Source organism: Coloeus monedula (genome assembly GCF_965178545.1).
Source record: "Coloeus monedula genome assembly, chromosome: 16".
NCBI classification, from domain to species: domain Eukaryota; kingdom Metazoa; phylum Chordata; class Aves; order Passeriformes; family Corvidae; genus Coloeus; species Coloeus monedula.
The window spans coordinates 10,393,373-10,409,455 of NC_138796.1; the positions used below are offsets into that span (position 1 = coordinate 10,393,373).

General features: G+C 42.5%; 2 protein-coding genes across 9 annotated transcripts in view; one reads left to right on the forward strand and one right to left on the reverse strand.

Moving 5' to 3' along the window:
- The window catches only part of TXNDC11 (thioredoxin domain containing 11), a 27,101-nt gene extending 20,575 nt beyond the window's left edge, over window positions 1-6,526 (forward strand). For 2 of the 4 annotated variants that reach the window (XM_082292219.1, XM_082292221.1), the window contains 4 exons: window positions 122-267; window positions 964-1,073; window positions 2,519-2,599; window positions 5,197-5,825. In XM_082292219.1, the coding sequence (XP_082148345.1) occupies window positions 122-267; window positions 964-1,073; window positions 2,519-2,599; window positions 5,197-5,824 (965 nt within the window). In that variant the 3' untranslated portion in view covers window position 5,825. Of the gene's footprint in view, window positions 1-121; window positions 268-963; window positions 1,074-2,518; window positions 2,600-5,196; window positions 5,858-6,444 lie in introns of those variants that run through there. The other 2 variants (XM_082292218.1, XM_082292220.1) reach the window with 2 other exon arrangements.
- On the reverse strand, window positions 5,854-15,279 carry SNN (stannin). 5 transcript variants are annotated; one of them, XM_082292226.1, is made up of 3 exons: window positions 14,909-15,279; window positions 13,371-13,491; window positions 5,854-8,560 (listed from the first exon to the last, which is right to left on the reverse strand). In XM_082292226.1, the coding sequence occupies exon 3, from the start codon at window positions 8,480-8,482 to the stop codon at window positions 8,219-8,221; it is 264 nt and encodes an 87-aa protein (XP_082148352.1). In that variant the 5' UTR covers window positions 8,483-8,560; window positions 13,371-13,491; window positions 14,909-15,279; the 3' UTR covers window positions 5,854-8,218. The 5 variants fall into 5 exon arrangements, with proteins under 5 accessions (XP_082148352.1, XP_082148350.1, XP_082148349.1 ...); XM_082292224.1 differs by lacking the exon at window positions 14,909-15,279 and adding an exon at window positions 14,397-14,423; XM_082292223.1 differs by lacking the exon at window positions 14,909-15,279 and adding an exon at window positions 14,393-14,411.
- Between the last annotated feature and the right edge of the window lie 804 nt (window positions 15,280-16,083).

The window sequence follows — 16,083 nt, forward strand, 5'->3', positions numbered from 1 at the left end:
ACATGAAACCAGGTTTCAGTTTGTATTTTCTCTGTACGTTCTTCTGGATTCTAAAGCAAAAACTGCCAAAATCACCTTTGCAAAACTGAAATAACTTTGTTATGTATCAATTTCATTTCAGAGAACTTCATTAAAAATTTCAGTGTTCTCTACAGTCCCTTGAAAAGGCATCTGGTTGATGACCCTTCAGTCCATTTTCATGAACAACATGTGGTCACTGAAGTGACCACAAACACCTTTCACAAGACCGTGTTCCTGAGTGCCAAGGTACACCGCGTTACTCAACAGCTTTCTTGCAGATAATGGCACAGATTTTAAGGAGGGGTCTCAGTCTTGTTTAATATTGATATGCTTTTCTTACTTGTAACATAAAATATGGTGTTCTGTAAAAATTCAAAGCCTTTCCAATTGTATGCCATAAAAACAGATGTCATCCTGAGTACAGTTAAATTACCTTGATTTTTTAAAATACATGATTGTGAGGATTAATTAATATCCATTGTCATTCAACTCTGCAGTGAATGTCTGCATCTCCAGCTGGTTTCCAGCAGCTCCTGCCCCTGCTTTGCTAGTCAGAGGCAGAAAGCAGAAGTCTGGACATCATTTTTTTCCCCCCCATATGAAATGTACAGTCAGTGTTAGATATATAGGAATTTAAGATTGCAAAAGAATCTTGGGAAGTGTAGTAAAGTTTGGTGCATTTTCACTTAAAGGGAATGATGCTAAACTAAGTAATTTTTTTGTTTTGACTTTATGGAAAGAGAATCCCCCAAGAATTTTTGTGTTGACTCAGTAGTCAGAGGGCAGCAGTGAAAAACTTATTATAATAAAGTTCATTAATACTAGGAAAAAATTTGCTTTCACGTTTCAAGAGTTCCCATGCTAGATGTTGTGAAAACTACTCCTCCTTTCTGCAGATTTCCTCCAACAGATAATCAAACTCTTCTCCATTTCATTTTCCAGAATGTCTTGCTGCTCTATTATGCACAGTGGTGTGGATTCTGTGCTTCTCTTAATCACATTTTTATTCAACTTGCTCGTCTTTTGCCTCCCGACAGTTTCACCGTGGCAAGGTAAAAAGATTCTAATTTCATCTTTCCAGAATAATGTAAGATCATTGAGGTCATCAGCCTAGAAAATAAGTACTTTTTTTTCTCTCTACAACCATGCAATATAGATTTGAATGTCATCTGCTTAATATTTCTTTGAATGCATTGTTTTGTTTTCCTTTGTATAAATGTGGTGGTTTTCAATCTCACTGCCATAGTTATCCACTTCCATTAAAATTAATTTTTAAACTGTGGAATTAACCTTGAAACTTCCTAATTTCAGGAAGTGAATCGATAACTTTCTGATGATTTGTAGCAAATAGTAATATGCTATTTGTATATATGTCTTTGTTAGCAACACCATTTTCATCACAAATATAAAACAACAACCTACATCCTACTATAAAGAAAATTAACTCTATCCCAGCCAAAACCAGTGTACAGAAATATATCTATATATGCATGTGTATAATGTATATTTTCAATATATATATTAAAATATATTTTTACATATTTTTATATGTAAAAAAGACATGTTTTTCTTTGGTGTTTCCAGGGTTTTTAATGTTTCAGTTGCACTGAAACATTTTTGTTCATGTGTGTGATAATAATGCATAAATACTTAAAACATCTGCTCTGATTGCATCTTTGATTCTGACTAAACTTACTCCAGGAGACAGCATGAGATGTAGAGAAAAACTTAATCAATTAATAATCTGGATTTTCATCCCCTGTTTATAATTTTGGTTTTATTGCCACAGATGTGATGTTATTCCCAAGGCTACACCTGTTCTCTTGCCCGACTTTGAAGTTCTCTCATTTGCTCCATTGTTTTCACAGCAGTATTACTGATGTGATTGTCTGTTTAGTTCTATAATAATTTGTAATTAATAAGAATTTTATTTGTGAAAAGAAACCCTAAAATGCAGAAAAAAACCAGTAACAAACAGTTGCATCAAGTGTTCCTTTCTACACAGAGCTTTAGGAAAGAAAAAGCCTTTAAGAATGTGCTTGTCCTTGGAAGTAGCAAAGTAATTTACTCCCAAAACTGCTCAAGGGGACAATATTAAGAGAGATGTACTTGAGGAACAAATTAATGAATAGGAATAACTTGTCTCATGTTTGGCATGTCTGTCTCAGAAAAAAGGTGTGTACACAATGCATGCACTGTGTACACAGTGAGCGACTGGGGTTTAATTGATGGCTGAGAGCAGTTGCAATATTGAACATATTTTTCTAGAGAAAAAACCCCACAGATATTTCTTAAACTGACAGTCATCATCTTGAATATTGGTAATTATATCTGCTGACTCATATGCACAATGTATTTCTGGCATAACACATTTAGACTTACTTTCACAGATACTTAAATTTCCTTCTTCCCAATCCCTAAAATGGCATTTTACAAGAAAAAAATTGCAGATTGTTTATCTGCCTGTTCTCGTCATCAGTATGTCTTTTCCTCACAGAATTGATGTAACTCGAAATGACCTTCCCTGGGAATTTATGACAGACCGTCTCCCAACCATTTTATTTTTTCCTCATCAGAGGTAATGTAATTCTTTTCCCTGTGGATTTTTAACTTCCATTTTACTAAGCTGCAGTAATTATCTGGTTACGTGTCTTAGCAGAGGAAAAAGCCAAAGCGTAATTCATTTCCATATATGCATTCTTACTTCATACATATTCTAATTTAAAAAAACCCCACCAGCAAAACAACAAAATAACCCAACCAACAGTCACCGATTTCCACCCTTCTCCCTCAAGGACTCTTACTATCAGCAAATGGGAAGTCAGACTGTTAGTACTGGGCAGTGACCTACCACCAAATCTTTAAACCTGTGCCTTAAGTTTTGCCATTCATGTTTTAATCCAGTACAGTTTTGTTTATATCAGTTCTGAGTCACCCCATTTCTTCTCCCATCTCCCTATTTCTTTTCATAGGTACTCATTTTGTCTTGGTCTCTGTAATGCTCTAGACAGTCTCTGGAGGGACAGACTGAGTAGTTTTAATAAGATTATTTTTGTAATCTTCCCACTGGTTTTATAAAGGTACCTTACCTCTAGGCATTGCTTTCACTCCTGCTTTTCCTTTCCAGTGTTTTTTTATATTTTGCTGCATGTAGGTAATCAAGAAAATTAGGATCTGATAGTATTTTGTAGTATCTGTAGCACTACTAGAGTAGTCATATATTCATTTTGGATACGAAGGTGTCTCATATTAAGGCTTTTTATGCAGCTTCTTATCCATTTGCCTTATGTGACAATTTTTGCAAATCAGCTCTGTTCTCAATTTCTTTCTACCACATGCTGTTAATATTTTGCTTTGCTATTTGTTTTACATAGCCTTTTAGCTTCTTTGATACATGCTGTGGTTTTGATCAGTAAAAATGGATGATGATGTAGTAAAACATTACCACAGTATAATGAGTCAAGTTTGATTTAGCATAGACTATTTTTTGCCTAAATTGTGTTATGATTCATTAATCTGGGATGGGAGCTGATTGTCAGCTGAGAAACTGCTGATGGTAATTACAAGAGTAACTTGGTTGATCACCAGCAGTCTGCAGAGGAGGAAAACTCATGGTGCTTACTCTGCCAGAAATAGCCTAATCTTGGTGAGCAGGAGCCTCATCTGACTGAAGTTCTTGAATTATTGATAAAATACAGTTATCTATCTTCTACCTGAAGTACAATAAGTAGTTTTCAGTAAATGAAATTAAATGTTTTTAAATCCCACATGCTTATGAGTTGGATTTCACAGAAGGCATTGTTGAGGGAATTGTAATTGGTAACTGAGGAACTCCCCTGTTCCAGATGCGTGTTGTGATTCAGGACATAATATCACACACAGGGGGACACAAGAGTTGTCCGTGGTGTGGTGTGTGTTGTACAGGAGCATCATGAGGCTTTGGCATTATACTTGAATCTGGCTTTCTTGCTTTGCAATGATTTTTGTTTGGACTTACTCTATGTCCTTTACTCTAGTGATGAATTTGACAGCCAAAGGGAAGCAAACTAAGCTTTTCTTGTTTCAATGGCTGCCTCAGGAAGGAGAATACGCTGCTGACTAGCAAAGCTGGAGGAGACCCAGAGTGATAAACTATTAGCTGGCTTCCCAGTTACACATACTGAGGTGGAAGCGGCTGTGCTGCAGGAGGGAGTGAACTTGTGTTATACGGGAACATACTGAGTGAAAGGCTGAAGATGGAACTGGTTCAGAAAGAGAAGAGCAAGAGTTAGTTCCAGTCTAGTCCTTAGTGGACAGTTTAGCCTCATGTGTGTGCACAGGGTCCACAAAGGGCAGTAATTGCAACATTTGTCACAGCTGGAGCTGGTGTTTTTTAGTAGTTGGTAGTCTTGAGGAAGAAATTTGGTACTTGCTGTTCTTGACCTCTCTTACTAGGCTGTAACAGGTTATGGAGTTGCAGAAAGCAGGGGGCTTACCTGCTCCATATGCTGGGCTTAGTCTTCACAGCTTTGGGGGAGAGAACACCAACAAAAACCAACAGAAAAACATCGTTTGGTTTGCTTCCTTCATCACCTCTGACATAAAGCAATAAGAGGAACAAGTAAAGAGACTTTTTTTTTATTGACAGCAAAAGGGCCTTACTTCTGACTGAAGTGACTTACTGTTTAAAAGCAAACTGCTCCCTTGCAGTGGCTTTCACATGCTGGAACACACTAAGCTACTGCTTCCAGGGTAAGAGAGAGGTTCAAAATAGTCATTTCCCATCAGGTAGCTTTATGTATCTGGACTTAAATTCTAATAATGTATGTAGACTTACGAACATTTAAATGTCATCCTTCAACTTAAAAATATTAATGGCACACACAGCACTGCTGCTATATGTACTTCAAGCTCATAACCCATGACCATGATACTTCTTTAAGAGTGAAATCTGTTTTCTGAGATTTAACAGAATTTTTTCTTCAAATACTAGTCCCATGCAGAGATACTTATTACAGCACCCAGACTGGAACACAGGGAAAAGAGTTCATCAATCTGTGTGCTCTATCTTTATTAAAGTTTAGGTTTCTCTTAGCTGCTGTACTAACCATACTTGATAAAAAATAAGATACCAAGTTGGAGTTGAACAGCAGCTGCTTAGATAAAATTATCATTGCTTAACTTATGTCTTTCTAGGAAGGAGCAAAGTGTGAAGTTCCCTGAAGACTTCTCAGTTAACCTTCCTAATCTCCTGAAATTTATTTTACATCACTCAAGTCTTTCTCCATCAGAGCCCTGTACCAAAGAATGCCTACATAAAGAGTCAGTTCTGCAGCAAGGACACATCTCACATTTAGAGAGAGAAATTCAGAAGTTAAGATCAGAAATCAGTGCCCTTCATCAGGCCCATGACCAGCTTGAAGCACAGCTTTCTGAAGCCAGGAGAGAGGAGCAGAGACTACAGCAGCAAAAACACACACTGGAAAAGCAGCACAAAACTCTGCAGCTCCACAGTGAGCAGTTACAGGCCACATATGACCAGAAGAATCAAGAATTGCTAGAAATGGCTGAAAAGCTTCATGAATTAGCTGATGCATCAGAAAACCTCCTTAAAGAGAATGCTTTACTGAGAATTCTGGTGGCAGCGAGGGGAGAAAAACTACAGAGAAAAGATGAAATTAAAGAACCCCTTCAATCTGAGCAAACACTTTCTGAAGATAATGATCTATCACTTTCAACAGCTACTGCCACTTCAGAGGAAAAAAGGATTGACAATATTGATACCATAGAGACAGAGCACAGTAGTGGAAATAGGACAGAATAATTGCTTATACCAAGTCAAATGATGCAGTATTGGGTAGGTATTTATGCAAATTTTATTGACATTCATTGTAAATAAAGACTTCTTCCCCCACATGATCTAGAAAAAGAAAAATCAAATGGAGTATTTTTATATACTTGAACAACTTATTAGATACCCCCATCTTAAGAGAAGAGGAGAACGGAAAACACTTTCTGCACTTTACTATTGCACTAACTTGCAAACACCTATCCATTTAAATTAAAGATGCTGGTTTGTAGGGGCAACAGTGAAGCACCTCTGACTAAGGACCAGTTAGTTTTCACTGGCTTTCTCTTACAGCTGCTAGAAGGGAAATTAGACCTTTGATTTATACTTTTCCATAATTTGTGAAGTTTGCCCTTTACACTGCATTCTCTTTGCTGAATTAAAATAGATACTTCATCTGTGTAATCAGTAAACTTGAATGGACAAAGTCATCTTGCTACAACTGTTCTGTTCTATAACTTCCAGCACTTTGTATCACTTTTGTATACTGGTATTCTGACTGTCCTGGAAACCACAAGAGCAATGTGTGAACTGTTCTCTACTGAAAACTAAAGGAAGTCTTACTGAATTAATCCTTTTTTCTTTGCTTTTAAAAGGTCTGGAATACAGCAAGTATACAGGTGTGACTATACATGCAAGTCTCTTAAGAGTAGCATCTTAAAAAAGCACGTGTCAGGGTAAGAACATTATCAGCTGTACCCCGTATGTTGTACTCAAGAGGCAACAGCAAGAGCTTTTTGCTACTTTTTTGCTACTGACAGCATTTATTTGGCTTCAAATTACAGCTTTCAATTTAAAAACCACAAATGTAGCACTAACAAAGCAATTCACCCTCTTAGTGTAAAAGAAGGGGACAACTTACTGTCTAGGCCATTCTTGTCTTGCATATAGTTAAAATTCTCAAGCAAGCTTGCTAGGCCTTAAGTTATTCCATATGTACAGGTACAAGAAGCAAATCTCATGCTTCCTCTGGAGCTGAATTAAGGCTAGGCAATTAAGTGTTTAAAAATACCAGTATGCAAAGGTGGCCATGTATAAAGTAATAGAAAACAGGCCAGTGACCTCTAAAGCATGTGTGCCTACACAGAGTTTTAGAATACGTAAGCTGCCATTGGTCGCTCAGTGTTGTTTCTTCTCCTCCCCTTTCTGGCTTTTCCCCCTAGACATTTGCCGTCCAGAACATCCCATTTAACACCTTTTTACAGTTCATATAGCTGAACTACAGCACAGAGCAGGAAATGTATGTTCTCTGGAAGGACTTGGCCATTGCTAGCTAAAAACTTCTACTGACCAGCAATAACCCTTGCCCCTATCAACAGTAGAAAAGACTGAAACTTCTTCTGTTGTAGTACAGTTCAATCAAAAGTTATATACAAGATACATTAACTGAATTCTAGAGTTGGCTAACTGTAGACTAAAATACCTTTTTATAACAGGCTGTTAACATACACCCTATCTGCTAAGTACACAAACTAGGGTTCTGGGAAGAATTCATACTAGTTGCACTTAAGCCAGTTTTGCTAAGTAATCACTTCTGCAGTTTCAGCACACAGACCTGTGGAAGAGAAAAAGTCTGCTCTACTGCCATTCAAACACCTGGAAACCTTCTGGACTTCCCCTGAGGGTTCAGTATCCATCATTAGTTTCCATGTTAGAATCCATCAAAATGGCAGTTTCCTTGCAGTAGCTACATAGAGAACTCAGTCCTAGCAGCTTGAAGCTTAAACAACATAGCTGCAACTAAAGGAACTCTTCCTTCTTGTAGCTCCTGTGTGTCCTCCCTCAGCATATGACTAAATGCTTATCCCTTTTCAAATGAAGTACTCTGCATCAGCCCAATAAACTGTTCAAAGTTCTGACTTAATGGCTGCACACTCAATGTCATAGCAGAAGCAAGCTTTAACTGCAGATTTGGTTTTGAAGGTCTGGAGTCCCCTTGTGTATTACATACAAGTGCATCATATTCCCATATGCTACAGAACACAAAGCAAGAAGTTTCTGGCAGCCTATTTACAGTTCACAGTTGTAAAGTAGTTTACATTACAGTAGTAGTTCCATCAAAATAGGCTCAGCTAAACATTCAAGTAACAAAAAACAGTAGTAGTCTCTTCACACCAGAGTATCCCTGTGCCCATTGCCGGCAATGGACATTATGCCAGGCGAGTCAGCTCCTGCCACTGAGGAATTGGGATACACAGTCAATGCACAGTGCAACTTCTCAGTGCACGCAGTTGCAAACAAAGCTTATTTAATTCTCATCAGGGTGTTTTGCGATGAATGGTGTGTACGTGACCAGGTTTTTCACAGTATTGAGATGCTTCTGCTGGTTACACGTCATGAGCATAGTCCATCTGCATGTGTTGCTCCGAGTTAGCTGTGTACTTCTGGGCCATTCGGAGTTAGTTTTGCTTTCCTTTCCACACAAGGTCCTTTAGCAGAGTACTGCACCAGCAGAAAGGGCTCTTTGGTTTCTCCTTCACCCACAATGCTTTCCTCATCCTCAGACTGGCTGATCTTCTGCAGCCGCAGGTAGCACCAGCAGCCCAGGATCAGGGCTCCCAGAGCTGCAATAGCGATCAGGGTAACAATGACAGTCACCACTCCGGTGGTGGGGCTGTGATCCATGATAGACATGGCCAGTAGTTCAGGCTGTACTCTTCTTCAAGGAGATTTTTCTGTCCTCACTATCAGTCTTGATGCATCTTCGAACTCCTGCAGGGTTAAAAATAAGTAATGAAGTTGTACAGTTTTACTGCACTCAGCAAGATTATATTCATGGCTGGTATCCTCCACCAGGGCATGTGACTCTCTTGCACTCAGTGCTTTGTGCTGTTCAGTCATAGAATCACAGAACCATGTTTTGGCTCTTGACATGCTTGTTGAGATAGCACATCATCAGCATACTAAGAGGTAGCAATTTTTACGTGGAGATGCGAGACAAAGCTGTGTGGAATTTATACAGTTCAGTATAGGGAGATTTAAGACTATTGATACAAATGCTGTATCACAAGTCAGATCTCAAATCCATGACAAGGTAGCAATTCAGCTACCTTTAGTCTTCCTCAAGGAATCCTACAGTATTTTTGAGTGTCTGGCCCTTTTTAAAATTTAATTTACAACCCTCCTTCTTATATGCTAAGAATTTCAGGATTGGTAAGCTAATTGTGAAGGTAATTACAGTGCTAATGCATTACTGTAAGTCTGTCCTTAACAGTGGTCTGCTTACAAGGGCTGAGTACATGCTAATTAATTGTTTGTTCACTGAGCTGATAAACACATATAAAACATCTGTTGCTTTTTTCATAAAAAGCAGTTAGAGCTATACTTAAGACTAGTGAAGCGCAGTGGGAATATCATTATTTTAAGCTTCTGCTCCTCTTAGTGGCTTTAAAACCATAAGAGAAAGGCAGCCTGTTAGGACCACAGCTGGAATTGGAAGAGAGGCAGCAGGCAGAAAATTGGAAGATCTCCAAGAGTTCCTTAGTTTGCTGTAGTTTGAGCAGGACAAAAATGTACAGGTAATGTCTTTTGCTACTTCCCCTTCCAAAGTCACCCTATAAACCCTATTTAAAAAGTCACGTGAGCCTTGTCTTCAGTTTCCAAGTTACTGTTTACAAAGCTGATAGCTTCACTTTTCTTCCTTCGGCTAGGACATAAGTAAGTATGCATTCATTAGCTTTTCTCTCCTACTACCCTAGATCTTCAACAAAACACAAACTCATGGAAGACTTCAGTAGAGACCAGAGCCAGTCCTACCCAAGAAAGTCTCTTACCTCTGTGCGATTGTAAAAATCAGGTTAGGGCTCAGTACTGCCATTTCAGGTACAAAAGGTGCAGTACCCAAAGGCTCTAAGGCCATCTGTACGTGCACACCTGCCTTTCTCCTGACCTGTACCCAACTGACTAGCAATGGGGTAACAGAGTATCTTCTGGCTGCCAGTCTGTTGAGGGTCACATAGACCTATCCAAGAAAGGCTATTCCTCACCATCACTGCTGCAGTCTCAGCTGCAGGTGCAGCATCTTCATACAAAAACTCCTCAGGGGAAGTCAGTCTTCAACCTTGAGCCAGGACCACTGGGTGTGTAACACAGTGAGTGTTACCCACTGCACCAGAAGTCTCATCTGCATTTCAACATGAGTCAAGGCAATTGCAGTGCAGGATCTTTACCAAGACAGCTCAAGCCAGAGACTAAGTTTGTTCCCTGATGTCTCATAGAATGACAGACCCATGTGTATCACCATTTCAGCAAGGACACCTCCACTACAAAGGAATTCAGCATGTGTCATTAGAGTCCAGTGTCACATAACTTGCAGACACTCTGGTTACATTCCCAGCCCTGTAAACTGCAGCAATCAATAGCTTGTAGTGTATCTGATACAATCAGCCAAGTTCTGCAGACCCAGTTTTGCTTAAGTAGTAAAACCAAACCTGACCATACCACACACCCTCAGCAGGGCTGTGTGCTCACTGCAGCCAGAGAAGTGTATGATTTGTCACAATCACCTTGGTTCTGCAATGCTTATTCAACACAGGGTGATCAGCTGAGGGTGATTAAGAGTGACTTTCATGTAGTTCATTTTCCTCAGGGCATGTCTGAACAGCAGCACTGTTTGATCCAGCCAAAACAGTACAGCATCAGCATAAAAGATAGTTTACCTTGCTTCTCATGCAGGCACTGCATGGCTACATTGAAACCTCTTCTGCAGCTTGCACCATTGCAAGCAGCAATGACAACCTACTGTTCCTCTACAGCAGTTTGGGGCAGCATATAGCCTTACATTAAGCAGTTACTATCACCTAGGAAATAATTTTTCACAGTGGAAACTATTGCAGATGCTACCCCTCTGCCAGTCTGACTGAGTAGACAGCATCAACTATATAAACTATGAAACTTTGCACATCACCAGCCTCTGCATCACCAGGATCTTCTGGCAATCTTGTTTCAGGACACACGAGACTGATTTATGCTGACTAAATTTTGAGTCCAAATTCGAGTGCAACATAGCAACTTACAGATTCCTCTTGAAGATCTTTCTTGGCCAAATCCATAGGTTTTTAAAAATCCAAATGTTTTCTATTTGGTTTACAATTCAAACAACTTCACTTCTCAATGACAAAAGTGTAGGCATCATTCCTTCAGGCATATCCTCTTCCCACACAGGTACCTGAGAGCCACCACCCTATATAAAGTCTGGTATGAAGCATCTGTACAGATTAACAGTGGCACAAACAACTATTTAACAGTGCATGACAGTAGCTTTACATAGTTTCAAAGCTATAGTGTTGCTAGCTCACACTGCTGTTTTTCTGGCCTTAGGCCACAACTAGTTCTAGTTCAGACTCACTTTCCCCTTACAGCCTACCTGAGCTAAAAATCCCCCATGAGCATACCAGGCACAGCAATGCCTTCATTTATCACTTTTGCTGTAAGATATTAGAGGCTGTAAATTCCTGATCTTCAAAGGGATTGCCAGCACCATCCATATACATTTGGTGGCACTTATAAAGCTGTGTCCCTTCCCACCACACTTGCTATCAAATCAAGCATCTAAGCGTATTTACTCACAAGCAAGATTAGTCAGATCACTGGCGTGAACTGCAAATAGCCTGTTTCAGTTCTTACAGCAATCAAGCCATGAAAACATCAGCTAGAAATCATTTTTCCATGCATAACTTGCTGCTTTTCTTTTTTGCCTAATACCAGCTTCTACTCAGAAATTCGTTTGTGAAGTTTTATTATCCAATTCAGAAGCTGTAACTAGAGGACAAACAGGCAGTTTAAATTGCAGAAGGCTGCTAGGGGACAAATGCAGTGCAAGACTGGAATTAGTTTCTAAACCAAGTTTTTCATTATTACAGGCATTATGCTGCTAAGTTCACTATTATTAATGCCTGCAGGTATGTTTCACTGCTACCATTCAAGCCAAAGCTATAGGAAGAGGCTTCAAAAGCAAATCTACTACAGTTCACCCAAATATATACTAAAGTTCTCATCAAGCAGTCATGTTCAAGGTTCAAGTATTAAGTCTTTGGGCTTTTTTTTTTTTTTTTGGGGGGGGGGTGGCAGGGAGGGGAGGAGATGGGAGCTACTGTCTTATAGTATTCCACCTAAATTAACTGGGGCACAGTAAAGGAAATGAGAATAAAACTACCAAGAGTGGCCTTTAGCTTAATTCTTTTAAAAAAAAAAAAAAAAAAATCAGTAAAAGCCTCCAACAACAGCTTGTAATCAACACGCTTCTAATTGTGAAAAATGCTTTCTTCTATTTCTGCTAGTAAAATCCCTTTTGAGGAATGCTGCATACTATCATAATAGCATCCTTTTTGCCAATGGAAGACAAGGGGAAAAGCCACTGGGAAGATCAGTGCTGTACATTTACCGCTGGCACACAAGCATGTACAGCACCAACACTACCCAGCCACAGAAAGCAAGGCCTTTACAATACAGGAGTGCTCAGGCTTCACCATTGCAAAAAAAAAAAAAAAAAAAAAAAAAAAAAAAAAAAAAAGGCATCGCTGTTATTCTTCATTAACTCCAGTTAATACCACCTCTTTCTGATAATGCCAAGTTACCTTGCACAAGCTGGGGCTTGGCCACAGGCTATTTTAGAAGCAGGGAGCTGTTTAGTAGAATTCTGGCTTCAATGCAAATCATCTTTTCCCAACCCCTATTAGTTTTGATGAGGAATAAAAGAACAGGGCTTTTCTGTGGCTAATTAGCTGTGGAGAGTATTCCAAGAACTTAGCATTCAAGCAACTGTTAGAAACTCTAGAGCGAAAGCCAATACCTAACAGCATTGGCTGGACCAGCAGTTAGTTCCCACATGAGGTGTAGTGGTGCCTTACACTTAATCAAGACTCACTTTTAAAGCTTTGCACCAAGCTAAACCACACAGAAGTTGATAGTTTACAGAAGACAGCAAGATGGAGAGATGAGAGAGTAGCAGTCTAAGATGTTTTCCAGACATGACGACAGTTTCAAGAGCAGACAGACTTTCTCAGCAGCACAGCAAGTGGAAGAGGTTTATGCTGTAACTGCCTGTCAGGCAAGTCAGCCAGTCAATGCAGAACTGGAAACAGGCTTGTAGTGTTAAGACCACGTCTGCTTCAGAGGCAATTGCATGGCTTGCAAAACATCTGTCAGACTCCAGATTTTTATCTGTCAGTGTCACATCCACATGGAGCTCTAATGAAAAGTCTGTCCTGACATGATAACAGTCAATTCTGACATTCCATTACCAGAAGTAACATGTTGTACACATCCCCTGGCATAGCTTAATTCTTGATATATTAGAAAAATTGCTGAGATGCCAACATTTAGTTTGCTGATAAAAACATGTTTTTCTATTTAGATTCAAGGTAGCTCTCCAAATGTGTAGTTTCGGGTTTGTTGGTTTTTTTTTTTTTAATGGCTTTGTCTAACAGCAGCTACACAGCACCTGATGTTTCTGATAGTCAAACAGTTTTTATACGCAGGCCAAATCTTCAGACAGCAAGTACTCCAGGAGTCAGTCACATACCTGCACCAAGCAGCTCTGGCTAGGAGTCCTCTATGCAGAGTTTCTGAGTCACCTTATTAGAAAGGCAAAGGTCACGCTGGTTTTGGATCTTGTCTGGTAAGTCTTCCCTCTCGCTCTTCCCCTGTGGAGAGGGAACACATTGGTCTCTAGCTGCTGCTCTGCATCCTGAGTGCCTTTCACTTTTGGCTTTCCAGTTACATAATCACGTTTAACTACTGGCTTCTGGCACAAGCTGTCACGGAAAGATCCCTTACTGTTTCACCTACCTGCTAATCAAGGCAAGAGTCTCACAAGTGGTTTCAAGTTCTTTAGGGTTATTCAAAAGCAACATCTACTGACAAATGTAATGTCTATACCTGCATTTGTGTCAGGAAAAGGAAGAGCACGAGACGGCACGGTACACTGCAGATACTCAGAGGAAGGAACAAGACTCAGTTTGAACAACTTGCGTTACCGAAAACTCCCGAACTGTCATAAAGGTCGGTTTGGACATACCCTGCAACACGTACCGAACTCCTCGCATTGGGCGAACAGGGACGAGCCTCTCCAGCCGAAAGGAGCCCGGCGCCCACCGCGAGCAGCCGCCGACGAGCCGTGAGGCATCGCCTTGTGACTGCAGCACGGCAGGGCGGCTGCAAACCGCCAGGAGACGGGGCCGAGCCCCGGGGCAAACGGCGAAGCAGCACGGGCCGCCCGGGCCGGGGGAGTCCCGAGTCACCCACGGGGCCCACGCGAGGCCTGCGGGGCGCCCAGCACCGCTCGGAGCCCGGCAGGGCCGGGCGCGGACCCTCCCGCGGGCCGCCGCGGACACAAAGAGCGGGGAGGGGCGGCCCCGGCCCAGGGCAGAGGAACTCGGGGGGAATCCAGGCGGCCCGGACCCCAGCGCGGGTCCCTGCCCGCCTCACAGACCCCCGCCCCAGCTCACAGCACGGCGAGCCCAACCCCGGCTCCGCATGGAGCCCAGCTCAGCCTCCCCTCACATCGCTCGCCCAGTGTCACCGTCCCGCACAGACCCCACGTACCCACCAGCCTCCCCACGGCCACGGCAGCTCCTTCCCCACCCGCGCCACCGCCTTATACCGGGGGCCGGGCGGCGCCGCGCGGCGCCAATCGCGGCCCGGGCAGCAACAGCCAACGGGCGGGGCTCCCTCGGCCCTTCCCTCCCTTTCCGTGACAGCTGCTGTGGGCCCCGCCCCGCCCGGGGTGAGAATGGAATTACAGAACAGAATCACGGAGTCAGAGAATCATAGAGGCATGGAATCGTGGAATCATCAAGGCTGGAAGAGACGTTTAATACCGTGTAGTCGAACCGTCAACCCAGCACCACCAAAACCATCCCTAAACCTCTAAACCACATCACACAACGCCACATCCAGACGCCTCTTAAACACCACCAGGGATAGTGCCGCCACTACCTCCCCGGGCAACATATTCCAGTGCCTGACTACCCGAACAGCCCCCGTCTCAGCTTAAAGCCATTTCCTCTGGTCCCCTCACGGTAGGCACGGCAGAAGAGACCGGCCCCAGCTCACAACGACCTCCTTTCAGGCAGCTGTAGAGAGTCATGAGGTCCAGCCGGCGCCTCCTCTGGAGTACACAAGCCCAGCTCCCTCAGGCACTTTCCACAGGACACGTTTTCCAGACGTTGCTTGGCGGGTCTCGGCGCTGGCGGCCCGCGGAAGGCGAGGCTGTGCTCAAGGGCTCCCATGAAGGGCTGCGCTCCTTCCCCTCGCCGCCTCAGCCCTGAGCCCCGCGCGGCGTCGAGGCGAGGGCGTGCGGGCACAGCCGTCCCCGCCAGGGACTGACGGTGTCCGACGTCGCTGACCCAGCCCCAGCACCCTCCTCGCCAACTCCGCCGGGGTAAAACCCCTCAGACACCTCCGTGACCCCGCAAGAGGCGCCTTCTCGGTTCGCTGGGCAGCAACAGGACAAGGGCGCCGTTACCGGAGGCCACGCCTGAGCCGCCGCGGTGTTGGTGGCACTGACGGCCCCGCCGAGCCCGCCCAGCTCTCCTTCCGTGAGCCCCGAGCAGACAGCGCCGGCCCCCCTGAGGGCGTCTGCTTCAAACGTCCGGTAAGGTCTCATTCCCAGTATACCCATTATATTTGGTAATTCATGCCATGGTGCTGCAGTTAGGAAATTGTCCAGTGCAGGGGTTTGTCACCATTCGGCTGAAGTTGGTCGTTATTGGAGTTATCAGGGACTCCTCTGATGTGGTATAGTTACTGGTAACACGGATTCCAAATTGTTTGAGGTTCATCTGAAATCTGGCAAAATGACTTTTGAGGGAGTAGACTGTGACAGAAGACCAAGTTTGGAAGTCACCATGACTTATACAAAAACTTGTTTTACAACACAGTTTATCTCGTTGTGGTTTAAACTCAGTCAGCAACCAAGATCTCCATCAGCAGGATGGGAGAGAGAATCAGATGACTTAATTCTATTATTCACTTTTAATTATCAACCCCCCTTTCAGAGCAGATCCAAAACATAGCCCTACACTAGCTACTATGAAGAAAACTCGCTCTATTCTAACCAAAACTAGCACAACTGCAAAATTTTCTATGGAGTAAAAATAACTTTTCCTTCCATAAATGCAGTGTCCACCATAAGCATGCAACAAGGTGCAGGGTCTCTTTCCATTCTCATTCAGTGGAAAGTGAAATATGGCCCAGTATCCACATAGATGCTTCACCTCCTCTATGTGCTCTCT